Here is a 13,718-nt window from a genome sequence, read left to right on the forward strand (position 1 = left end):
TGTCTTACCACCGTGCCTGGAAAATGGAGACAGCTGTATTCAGTAAATGTTATTTGAATATAAGTAAATCAAAAGTGTTCTTTCTATATATTCTGTAGATGTTATCACTTAGAATAATTATCTTTCTAACCCTCACCAAATTCTACTGTATATTCTCAGATTTTGCAAACATGGGATTCCAAAACAGTGTGGATTGTTTTCAGTCTCTTTGAAGCTCGGATTTAAATCATACTTTTACACAGTTTTTAAATCTAAACGTGGAAGTGTTATGAGATGTTGTTTTTGTGCAGCTAGAATTCTTTGTTCTACTAATGAATTTCATTTTGTGAGTCCCTGTGTCTGAGTATACTGTATGTTTCAAATTTCTGATTTAATTATATACCTATAGGCAAATACATTGAATGGTCAACCTAAAAATGCATTATTCAACTCATATTTAGAGTCATATGTATATATGCACATGTATTTAAAAGAAGTACTTTGGGCTGGATGTGGTGGCTCACAGCTGTAATCCCAGCACTTTGGGAGGCTGAGGTGGGAGGATCCCTTGAGCCCAGGAATTTGAGACCACCCTAGGCAACATAGAAAGACCCTATCTCTACCAAAAAAAAAAAAAGATTGTTTTAATTAGCCAGGCATGATGGTGCGTGCCTGTAGTCGCAGCTGCTCGGGAGGCTGAGGTGGGAGCGTGAGCCAGGGAAGTCAAGGCTGCAGTGAGCTCTGATGGTGCCACTGTACTCCAGCCCGGACAACAAAGCAAGACCCTGTTCCAAAATTAAAAATTTAAAATGTAATAAATACTTGAAATACTACAATTATTAAAACAGTTGTTTTCCCCATGGGAAAAAAACTTGCGCAGAGCCGTATCTTTGCACTCAGAAAAAACTCTTATCTGTTGAAGGCTAGTGACTCTTCTAAGTACCAACCCCTTAACCTTTTTACTTTCCTAAGACTTTCTTTGGAAAATCAAGGAGTTAGCACTTTTTCCCCCTGGAAAAATTAAATGCCTCTCCACAGCTGCAGCACACGTGGTTAACTTCCATCACCTTTGGAGGCCTCCAAGCTACCAAATTAAATACTTAAAGCTAAGCATTCATTATTTCTTGGCCTGCCCTCTACAGTTCCTGCTTTTTGCTTTGTTAGGGCTAGTACTCAAGCTATTCATAGCTTCATGAAACAGGAACTAAATGCTGTCTGAGCCTTTCCTCTTGTAACTCTCAGGGTTCTACTTGTCCTTCATAGACAGAAGATGATGATATGTCCTGACTGTTAAAGAGAAATTAGACTTAATGTGATCCTGTACAGTTAAACCAAAGGCTGGATAGGGATTTTTTATTTAAATCAACTTTCTATTGCAGGCCTAGGTCTGGAAAACCATAGCACCCCCTAATTAATAAGAATTGAAGTGTTTTAAAGATAACGGATACACAGCCAAACCCTTCTTTGTAATTCTGACATTTTTGGTGTTTTTACAGATACTTAGCCTAAATCTTTCATTAGACAGTATCATGATTATTATTCTGACTTCAACAACTTTTGCATTTTCTAGAGGGAAATGAGAATTAGAAAACATTTTCCTGCACATCTGTCTACTTATCTATGCCAGTTGTGTTGTTTTGATTTTCCCAGTGTCTTACGATTGAAGCCATTTTATCCATACTAAAATTCATTTCATGCTTGTATCTGCTGCTTCACACTCAGGCTCTCAGTTTAATTGAGCAAAAAGAATGTTGGCAGTTTCTATAGCATCGGCACCCTTCTTTCCTTTCTCATTTTTGAATGGTTCAGGCAAATGTTAAATTTTGCTGAGATCTCTGAAAATTTCTTCATAGAATTCTTTGATAGAACATGAATTGTGTGAGACTCTTCATTAAAGAGCATGGTTTCATCTCTAAGTTGAGATTTTGCTCAAAGCTATTTGGTAAATTTCAGCAGCAGAGCAATAAATGTTCAACAAAAAGCAGCAGTCACTGGAGATAACAAGGGTAGGAATTAATGGGAGCTTTGCTACAGGTAAACAGGTGATGGCATGAGGAGGTTTTAACCACCCCATAAATAAATTCTTAGCCATGATATGATGTGGATTGCAACTCAACCAAACTTTAACCAATGTGGGTGTTGGTGTAACTTTGTTTTCTAAAGCAAAAAAGAAATTGAGGTACTAAATTTGAGCTTTTATATGATACTGCTAATTACCCTTCACCGAAAACAAACCAATTATTTCTACTCGTCACTTTTCATTGCAAAAGAAATTATCTTATAAAATACATGTATATAGCATATATCTCCAAAGCAAATATGGGACATCTATACCTCCATGTAACTGATAATGAATAAGTTAAAAATTATTCGGTGAGTTCTTGGTATGTGGAGAGATGAATATTACAATGTTTAAGGCATTCCACCAGCAGGTTTTGAATATAATCAAAATTTTATAAAGCTAATCAGAATGGAATTAAAAGTCAAAAGACTGCCAGGCCAAAAAAATTATCTTTCAGAAAAGCAAATAATGGTTCTACACCTACATATTTATTATTTATTTGTTCACCATTCATTTATTTTTAGTTGAGTTCTGCATACATTGGTGAGCAAAGGGGAACTCATTAGCTTGAACACTTCTAAGGGCAAACCCAATAACAAATAATGGATGAGCAGGAAAATGGGAGAATTAGCATTTATTGAACAAAATTTTATAAACTATGCTGAATGGTATACATGCGCTTTCAGTAAAGCCACTCACTGCTATTACTTCCCTACCTTCTGAATGTTTACCAAGTTCAACAAACAGATCTTGCTACATACAAATGGGAAGTATGTAACAAGAGATACTAGTGGTTTCTGGTTTTCATTAAGTTACATAGAACATTAAGAAGTATGTTGGAAAGGCATTAGCTTAAGAGCTGTCTTGTGCCACTGAGGCCATATTCATCATCCAGATTCCCTCCACAGTGGAGCCCTGCTCAGTCACTGCCTTCAGTATGCAAACAGGTCTTCATCGGATGCCATTAAAACCCATAGCACCGTATGGCTTTAAGCTCTGCTTTCTTCCAGCAAACATACGTATTGTGATGTTAATATATATGTTCATTTTATCCTTGAGAACGAACATGTATTATGAAAATATAAATATTTAGTTTTTGTAGGCAAATAGCACATTATTTAAAGATCCAGTAGTTATTCACCTGTCTGGTATGGCTGATATTTGCCCTAAAGAACAGATGGGCAGCAAAGAATTCTCACCCTGGAAGCACGTGCGCATACACACACAAACACAGTCTCACATAAGCTGTAAGGGGTTTATTCATTGTGTGAAAGTTGACCATGGATCCCAGTTTAAAGATGCTAGGTGGTGTTTGGATTTTAAGCATCATTACCTTGAGTTTCCTTATATAAATGTTTTAAAATCAACAAAAATACTCAGAATTTCTAATAGGTCATAACACTGACTAGGTGTGGGAAGAGGAGAGGGTAAAATTAAAAGAAATGCAAATGTACTTTTCTTTGAATAGGCTAACCAGTTAGAGAATGTACGAATCAGGACCGGCATAGTCCAAGTAGGAATGTGCAAAATTAAAGCAGATTGCTGTAAATCTCTCTTAAAAAGTCAAGAATATGTCACAGTTGACATTTTTCGGGTGATCAGACCGTTTGACAAATCTTTGCAAGGGTCTGAGTTAGTTGAAAATATCTTTTGTTTATGATGTCAGCAACACTGTGGGCTTCGCCTTCTGGGTTGTACTAATAATTCTGTTCATCATTAAGGGCTTACACGTTTCACTGTTTGACCAAACAAAGCTCAAAGACATTTTCTGTCCTTTCTGTACTCCCAGGTCAGAAGATCTTAGCTCTTTATCCATACTATGCTCGAGTTTGTCTGAAAGCAGGAATCATGGGGTTGTGTTGGGTGCTAAATTGCAGTTCCATATGCTGTCTTCACTAATTTATGACTGTGGTCTGTACAACCAAAATAAATTATTTATGAGAAGTAGCAAAATACTCTGGAAAAAATTTATGAAACCTACCGGATTTGAAAAAAGCTCAGCCGGGTGCAGTGGCTCACACCTGTAATCCCAGCACTTTGGGAGGCCAAGGTGGGCAGATCACCTGAGGTCAGGAGTTCAAGACCAGCCTGACCAACATGGAGAAACCCTGTCTGTACTAAAAATACAGAATTAGCTGGGTGTAGTGTCTCATACCTGTAATCCCAGCTACTCGGGAGGCTGAGGCAGGAGAATCACTTGAACCCAGGTTGCAGTGAGGGGAGGTCACACCATTGTACTCCCCCCTGGGTAACAAGAGTGAAACTCCATCTCAGAAAAAAAAAAGAAAAAAGGTCACTAAATGATGAGAGAATTAAAAACACTCCTATTTTCTACCTTTTATATAAACTCCTGTCTTTAATTCCTAGGTTTGCCATCTTTATAACCTCTAACTAGGAGCAAGTGATTTATAAAGGGATTCCTCCTACTCTGTCTGCAAATTGGAGTTAATTTTTCTGCTCTTTCTGCAATTCATGTTGTTCTAGCTTTTGTTATTCATAATTAGAAAAGCAAAAGGATTAATCGAAAGTTGAGACAAAATTGTAAAGTAGGAAGATGTCTTCCTCTCTAAGAGGAGAAAGATTGTGAGGGGAAATACGTGGAGGCTTTGGTGACACATCCCTATTAGGAAGTGATCTGCTTCCACGGGAAGGAGAGAACAGATGATAGATGACTCCTGGATGCGCCTGTGTTATGTTCAGTACAAAATCAGAGCCGTATCAGCAAACCGGATACCCTGGGAAGGGACATTGGGATAACTCGTTGGCCATAAGCAGAAGTTTTGCTCTGGCCTTATGAACTAAGGGGATTAATAGAGATTAGTTGTTCAATATCCTTCCATCTAACGCATCCATATTGTCAAAACTTAAAAAACACCAAAGGGGGAGAGTGTGCGAATCTATTGCCATTTTCTCCGTTGCTTCATTCAAGACTTCTGTGTCCAACTTTGCATGGGATTATCATTTGCCCGTTTATACTCACCTTAAACTACAAAAATCATTTGTTTGCCTTTCTGAAGAAAAGAAGGTAGATAAATTTTGCAGTGGACTTTAAAAATTTAGCTCAACTCCTGGCATTAAAAACAATAAAGGTTGTGATTCGGAGGTTCCCGTGGCAGTTTCCCCAAATGTTACGTTTAACTAAGATCGTGTCAAGCACAGAGAGATTTAAGTGTGATTTTTTTAAACCTGCACACAATTTTCTACATTTTATATGCTCAAGATTTCTTGAAATCCAAGGTGTAAAACTGTGAAAATAATAGCTGTGAACCTATTTATGAAAGCAGGAGAGAATTGCTTTGTTCAGTTTTGGAAACCACCAGGGTGCCATTTAATGCTCCAGGAGAGGGTTTTCTGTGACCTGGAAAGGTTAGGGTGATTCCCCTACAGTGAGTCATTTACTTCTTTCTAGGCAGGATTACGCCCAGGGCTTTTAAAGGCTCTTGACAGTTCACTCCCTTCCATAAGAAACGGGTTTATGGCACAAGTGTCTATTATGATAAGATGCCAGATTTCTAGATCAAGCATAAAGCTATGGAGTGGGACAATAGGACTGAATAATTTTAGTACACTTCCTACGTGAACTGTCAAGTAATAAGCTACATATTCAGACCATGACTGGCATTGAGTCATCCTGCCATTAGTCAAATGTATGAGACTTTTCCCAAGTCCCAGCAATGCCAAATTTGAGAAACTGTATAAAAGAAAAATGAAAAAGTAAATACATCTGAGAAATGGGGAAATTAATAAAAAAAAAAAAAGTACTAGCACTGGTGGCGGTGGCTCACACCTGTAATACCAGCTCTTAGGGAGGCCATGGCAGGTGGATCACCTGAGGTCAGGAGTTTGAAACCAGCCTAGCCAACGTAGTGAGACACTATCTCTACTAAAAATACAAAAATTAGGTCGGTGTAAGGGCACATGCCAGTAATCCCAGCTACTCAGGGAGCTGGGGCAAGAGAATTGCTTGAACACAGGAGGTGCAGGTTGCAGGGAGCACGCCACTGCACTCCAGCCTGGGCTACGGAGTGAGACTCCATCTCCAAAAAAAAAAAAAGTATTAGCTTTTATCAGGAAAGGCCATTAAATTTTCTTCAATGTTACCCACATCAATTTGCCATCAAACTATAAGAACACTGTATGTGAGATGTTTTAAAATTAATGAAACAAATCTTTTTGAGATGAGTTTGTATATGCTGTGAAGTCCATTAAATATTTTCTGGGAAGAGTTCCCAGTTAAAACTACTTTCCAAAGCACCCTATATAGATAAATCAAGTGGGTTTATTAATGTCAATATTTCTGTGAAAATTAGGGAGGCCACTATTCTGAGTAGCAAGGTGCTTGTTTTCTACTTGAAGACCGCGAAGGATATTCTGCACTACTGGGCCTATTTCTGAAATTGTATCTAGCTGTAGTTTACCCATTAATTTAATTAACGAACATTTATAAGCAACCAGATTGTGGCGGGAACTGTGCCTAGAGGTAGAAATACGTTACACTCTTGTTTCCAGAGAGGAAAATGAGTAATGTTCTAAAATGTAAATCTCATGTTTCTCTTTCCTCTTGCTGTAAATGATGTCTAAGCCATTTTGGTAGTGCCTATTCTGAATCCTTTAATAAATTATTTTGAATGATTTTTGTAAAAGACAGTGTGATTGTGAGGTGAGTTTAGTACAAATTAAAAAGTGCCACATCAGTTACAAACAGCACATAATTATGAGCTAAACACTCTTTCAGAAACAGTAGTGACAATAAATAGGATTCGGTATAATTAGTCCCCCTGGGACAGATCTCTTCCTCTGTTCTTTGCCATATATTTTAATAATAAGATTAGCCATCTAATGCCAGTATAACCAGACTGTGGTATTAATATACAGAAAAATTATTTCTAGTAACAGAAGATTTAAAGACATGAGGGTGATCCAGATTACATGCCTGCAGGTTAAAAGAAAAAAAAAAGTGTCTCTTAAACTCTCCTTATCAATATCCTTTTCATGAACCACTGAATTCTTACGTTTTTCTGATCATATGAATAACCCATCTTATATGAATATTGTGACAATAGTAATAGCAATTACTTTAAGAGAATATGCTTCTATAGAGATAACAGAGGGTTTTTTTTCCCCTACCATTCCTGTATGAAGGTTTCTGTGTTTTTAATTAAAATTTTAAGAAATTCATCTTTGGCCTAGCGTAATAAAATAAACCTCAGTAGACAATCAAGAGACCTTGTTCTTCTTAGATACATTATTATAGCTCTAGAAATAACAAATGTTAAGCCTGGAGGATTTGTGTTTTGGTCAAAAGTTGTAAGGGCAATTATTTATTTGAATGAAGTATGCATGAGTCCTATCAAAAGGAGGGAGGTCTTTTTTTTAACCTAAACAAAAATCTAAAAGTATAGGGAACTGTTACCTGTGTGAACCCAGCAAATCTGAGACAGATCTCAGTTAATTTAGAAAGTTTATCTTGCCAAGGTTGAGGGTGCACCTGTGTCACGGCCTCAGGAAGTCCTGACGACGTGTGCCCAAGGTGGTTGGGGCACAGCTTAGTGTTACGCATTTTAGGGAGACATGAGGCATCAATCAATATATGTAAGAAGTACATTGGTTTGGTCTGGAAAGGCAAGACAGCTTGAAACAAAAAGCAGGAAGACCTGAAGTGGGGAGGAGGTGCCTAGGTCAGAGATAGGTGAGATGAACAGTTGCATTTTTTGAGTTTCTGATTAGCCTCTCCAAAGGAGACAGTCAGATTCGCGTCTATGTCAGTGAGCAGAGCAGTTGGCCCTAAGCAGTTCCCAGCTAGACTTTTCCCTTTAGCTTAGTGATTTGAGGGCCCCAAGAATTCTTTTCTTTTTACACCTGTTTTTTTCTTTCTTAACTAAAAATAGTATTTGTTTCTGAGGGATAGACATAACTACCATTTTATTTGGTACGATTTATTGGCCTACTGTCCAGCAAAGAAGCTAATCTGATTTTGTTTTCATTTCCAAGCATGATTCCTAGAAATGTGTTTAGGTGGCCAAGTCAATGAAGCAGAACCCTGTATGTCATTCATTTATTGGGAGATACCCTAAGGTCTTCCTGAATTATCTGATGTTCCCAGGCTTTGCTTATCCAATAGGCATTAGGAAGAAAGGGCTTGAGTTTATGTAGATTCTCACACAATGCTCATCTCAGCTCAGAAAAATAGTGAAGGGGTTTCCCAGGTCTCATTATCCCTGGAGGAGCTGAGGCCCGGGGAATCTTGAGAGCCTGCTTTGCTACAGTGTTATAGTGGCAGGCCAAATCTCACTAATGCAGGCCTCCGTAACAACTATTTCATTACTGACGGAGTGGTTAAGTTAAATACTAAAAACTAAAAAAAGCCAGTGCCCTTATACAAAGGCTGGAATGTAACAAAAGCCCACCAAGAGTTTTGCCTAGGCCTTTCCTGGCAAAACGAAGGAATTCTTAACAGGACCCATCTAGGATTAACAAGTTTTATTGGGGGTCTGAAGAAACTCTCCAGGCCTCCACAAACAAGTTAACTGGGGGTCTAAAGGAATTCCCCAAACCTCCCTGATTTAGCAGGAGACAAGATAAGAGTAATCACCCCATCAACTGGACCCATTTAGATTAAGTAAATTTACTGAGGCTCCAGAGGAAGGTCTTCAGGACTCAGACCTTAGTTATAGATTAAAAGAAGTTAATCACTTATGTCTTGAGATGAATGTACACATATGTGTAGACATACAGCTTAGAAGGCATATAAGCTCTGGAAAACTTTGTAATTTTGAGTTGGTCTGGCACTAATTTCCAGGCCATCTCCCTGTAACAGGTTACAGAAACAAAAACTCTCTTCCTCCCCAGTTTATCCGCATCTCGTTATTGGGCCGTGAGGTATAGTAGCCCAACCCTCAGTTCAGTCCGGGAACACTATTATCAAACTGGGGATTTTCAGGGTAAGTTAGGAATATATTTTGAAGCAGAATGGCAGTATTAAATGAGATCAGCAATTGAAAACATGCGAAGACATTCACTATTTAATTATCCATCTCAATAGAAGATAAGGATGAATTTAGCACTAGAAACCATGAATGTCACAAAAGCCTAACTTTAATACCTTGAATCACTTTCCAGTAATCCTAATCCTTTATCCACATTGACAGAGGACATTCCTATCTTGCTATTTCTTCTCCCCGCACATTAGCTTAGTAATTAGCTAAATAATTTTATGCATTAGCTAAAGAATAATGGAACTCCAGAAACCTAGGACAGTAATTGAGAGAATGAACAAGCTAAATCTGAACCTTCTGCACAATTAAAGGAGCTGATGTTAGCATGGCCCACAGAATATTACCTGCACTTATAAGAACTAGAAAGTCAGGCAGGTACTCCTGGAACAGACTGTCTTTTCTAACCATGCAGTTATTTCTTTGTTTTTAACTTTGTTTTCCTTTGTTTGTTTGTTTTTGAGACGGAGTCTCATCCTGTCGCCCAGGCTGTAGTGCAATGGTGCAATCTCAGCTCACTGCAATGTCTGCCTCCTGGCTTCAAACAGTTCTCCTGCCTCAGCCTCCCAAGTAGCTGGGACTACAGGCGCCCGCCACCACGCCCAGCTAATTTTTGTATTTTTAATAGAGACGGGGTTTCACCTTGTTGGCCAGGCTGGTCTGAAACTCCTGACGTCGTGACCTGCCCAACTTGACCTCCCAAAATGCTGGGATTACAGGCATAAGCCACCGCGTCTGGCCGGTTTTTAACTTTGTAAATTGCTTTGTAGAACTATCTTAAACTTGGTCCATTTTAGATTCTCCTTGAAGGACCAGATCACAAAGTGATTAAGAGAAGAGGCTCTGGAGCCAGGCAGTGAGACTAACCCATTCTCACTCTAACACTAACTAGCTGTGTAACCTTGGGTCAGGGATATAGCCTATGCAACCACAGTCTCCTTTGTGCTTCGTGCCGCACCAGGAAGGTGGGGAGCTCCGGCTGCTGTGTCTCTGTCGTAGGGCTGAGATGAAGATTTGATGAGTTACCAGCAAAAAGCATTTAATATACTGTCTCATTCAGAAGCGGTCAATACACATTGAACTCTTATTACCTAGAGGAAAGAAAGGGGTCGATGATTTATAGGTAAGGCCTGAGTGAAAGAAATAAATGTGTATTGAGTATCAGCAAGGGACTACACACCATGCTGGGTAACTGTCACAGAACACATTTAATCTGCAAATACTATCTGAAAGATACTGCCATCTGAATTGCATAGATGGGAAAAGTTAAGGCTTTCGTGTTTTGTTTTTTTTTTAATTCTTTTTTTTTTTTTGAGCCACCGCGCCCGGCCTCGTGTTTATTTTTAAATGTATGTTAACATTAATAATTAATTGGCTGAGTGCAGTGGCTCACACCTGTAATGCCAGCACTTTGAGGGGCCGAGGCGGGCGGGCGGATCACAAGATCAGGAGATGGAGACCATCCTGGCTAACACGGTGAAACCCCGCCTCTACTAAAAATACAAAAGAATTAGCCGAGCGTGGTGGCACGTGCCTATAGTCCCAGCTACTCAGGAGACTGAGGCAGGAGAATCGCTTGAACCCGAGAGACAGAGCTTACAGTGAGCCGAGATCGTGCCACTGCACTCCAGCCTGGGAGACAGAGCGAGATTCCGTCTCAAAGAATAGTAATAATAATACTAAGAAGAAGAAGAATAAGTAGTGGTAACATAATGCTGTTTGTGGTGATAGTAGAAGAAAAAGGGAGATGCAGATGTTGGTTATCTGAAATGACCTCCACCTTCTCTAAATTGAAATTTAGCTTGAAGTAGTAATTCCAAGGCCAGCCTGGGGCCATAGCATCCTGGTACACCTGCTTGTTGGTGACAATCCTTTTAGGACAAAATATCTTACGGAAACATTCATAGGTAACTAACTGGAAAAAAAAAGTTATGATGAAAAGCAGTTCTTACATTTTTTCTGTTTTAAAATTAAAAGACAGGCTGTTACTCTGTTTCCCAGGCTTGAGTACATTTGTGCAATCACGGCTCACTGCATCCTCAACCTCCTGGGTTCAAACAATCCTCTTGACTCAGCTTCCCAAGTAGCTGGGACTGCAGGCATGTGTCACTGCACCTAGCTAATTTTTAAATTTTTATTGTAGAGACAGGTTCTTGTAATGTTGTCCAGGCTGATCTCAAACTCTGGGCTACAAGTGATCCTCCTGCCTCAGACTCCCAAAGCAATCCTTACTTTTTTACTTGAAGTGCTTTTTTTTTCTTATTTAAACTCTTTAAAGGAAAATTCATCCCATTTTCTTCAAAACAATAAATCCTTTACAAGGGAGAAAAATGAAATAGAGCATCCATGAGGGCCAGGAAGGAACATCATGATTAAATGCAATTAGTTGCAACCCCTTCTGTCTCCAGCCTTGGATGTATAAGGGGGATGGTAATAGAACTAGAGATTTCTAAGACCTTGGTGCTTAATAACAAGCACGCATTGAGGGTGGTTGGGTAAGATCCTGATCACACAACCCTGCGTGTCAAATACCCTTCACAATCAACAAGAGTCAACCTTTAATCTCTGATGTTTTCAAATGTGCTTTTTTTTTTTAATTCACGTGTATAACCTATCCTCTTTTCAATATATAGAGATCTAGCTTATCTGTCATTACCTCTTTTACTACTTTTCTTCTAAGATTTAAAAGGTCATCCTCTGATTTGTAAATTCGACCAGATTTCACAGTACAGATGAGAGTTGTAATGATATGTTGCCAAGAACTGTTGCAAGTTGTGATGTCTGTCTGGGGATTATGGAGCAGCACATTTCTTTTAGGAAAAAAGAATAAATAAGGCAGATGAGCACAAGTTTGTTTTATTTTTATTGTGTATATGTATTTGCTTTCTCGAGTATAGGAGCATGGCCTCTGTGGCAGGCATTCACCAAGCAAATACAGAGCACCCTCTGGGTCAGGCACTATGTTATCGGGGTTCCAAATTAAAAAAAAGAAGACCAAATCCAGCCCTATGGATCTCACATTAAAGAGGGAAGTAAGAATCATACATAATTTAATAAGTTGAGTTAGGTACATTAATGGGGATTTGTACCGTATTTCATGGGAGCACAGAAAAAGGGTACCTCATTCCACCTGAGATGGCAGGGAGATGGCTCCTAAGTTAATTAAGCAAAAGGGGAAGGAGAGGCACATCCCATAGAACATGGATAATACAACAGAAGCCCCATTACCCTCCGCCCCACCGCCACACACACCATCTCTGGAATAAATTTTGTACCTTCCAGCTGGTTTTCAGGGTACTCAATGACACATGGGTTAATAATAACTAGGTTTGCCCAAATGACCAAAATTCTATTCCTGACATGAATTTTCACAGCTGGTTTTTTGTTTGTTTGTTTTAATGAAGAAGAAATGTGTGCCTTTGGAAGTCATCCTACAAAATCATATAGTGGAAAGGATATAGCGATGAACTTGTTGAAGACCAGGGAACTTTTGTCCTTACTTTTTATTAGGTTGGATGTTTTCAGGTAAAGCTAAAATAAAAATGAAATGGAACCAATTAGCAAGAAAATAGGAGCACTTAAGACAAAATGTAACTGTTGCTGAAAGAAGTAGAATCTGATAGCTCAGAAAGAACTTAATTAAATTTCAAAGTAAAATAAATACAGTTTAGCAATGACCTTTCTCCTAGAAAAATATAATGTCTCTTACAGCTCACTTACTCCTTGGCTTACAAAATAGTGATTAAATTTCCTGGTTTTCTCATTTTGATTATCGTATATTACATGTTACTGGTGATGGGATTATCTGTGCGACATTACTCTGGTCTTCAGAATACGCATGTGGCAATGTAGTCTCACATATGCCCTTGTATACTTGGGTGGGAAAAGAGAAGGACCTAACTTAACCTGACAGACCTCAAAGCTATTCTCTTTCTATAGCAGAATACTCCTATTTAAAAAGAAAATATTGAGTAAGGAGGAAAATCATCGTATATGTCAAGAATGCTAAATGCTCTTGTGGAAATGAAAAGCAAGCAATCTAAGTAATTACCCATTAAGAAAAGAGTAGGAGAAACGTTTAGAAGGGAGACCTGCAGAAAGATGATTCACAGCGCGTTCACATCACTGGATGCATTAGTGGAACCTCTAACCCAACGCCAGTGGAAGAAGCAATATTTTGCACAAACTTGAAAAAGAGTTTTTCATTTTCCTCCCACAGCCTCGTCACGTGTTCAATATGCTGAAGAAGTACGTCCGTGCAGAACAGAAGGACAGACAGCACACCCTAAAGCATTTCGAGCATGTACGCATGGTGGATCCCAAGAAAGCTGCTCAGATCCGGTCCCAGGTACGCGCGGGGTATAATCTTCTGCAGCTTTGACAATCCAGGATTCTTGCTTCTTGGGTTGAAGGCAGGATCCTAGGCGTTCTCCAAGCACTTATAGGTGTTTTCCCTGTGGCAAGAGCTCTTTAACTTCTGGTACATTCTAAAAGCTTGTCTTAAAGCAATATGTGGTTTGGCAATTTTCTTGACTTGTGAAAATAACAAGAAATATAAAAATCTTAATTAGTCTACTGCTGATTGCTAAGGAACTGAATAAAACCAATGACTAAAATGAGGAAAACAAAAGTTGTGTAAACTAAAATCTTGAAAACTGGTTCATAAGTATGGCTTGCAATCATAA

At 38.8% G+C, this 13,718-nt stretch overlaps 1 protein-coding gene across 10 annotated transcripts in view; it reads left to right on the forward strand.

Annotated features, from left to right (window-relative positions):
• APP (amyloid beta (A4) precursor protein) overlaps window positions 1-13,718 on the forward strand; it is a 301,277-nt gene that overhangs the window by 220,544 nt on the left and 67,015 nt on the right. For all 10 annotated transcript variants that reach the window (XM_011926496.1, XM_011926487.1, XM_011926488.1 and 7 more), the window contains one exon: window positions 13,253-13,381. In XM_011926496.1, the coding sequence (XP_011781886.1) occupies window positions 13,253-13,381 (129 nt within the window). The remainder of the gene's footprint in view (window positions 1-13,252; window positions 13,382-13,718) is intronic.

The sequence above is a fragment of the Colobus angolensis genome, unplaced genomic scaffold (assembly GCF_000951035.1).
Source record: "Colobus angolensis palliatus isolate OR3802 unplaced genomic scaffold, Cang.pa_1.0 Scaffold69, whole genome shotgun sequence".
Taxonomy (NCBI): Eukaryota; Metazoa; Chordata; class Mammalia; order Primates; family Cercopithecidae; genus Colobus; species Colobus angolensis.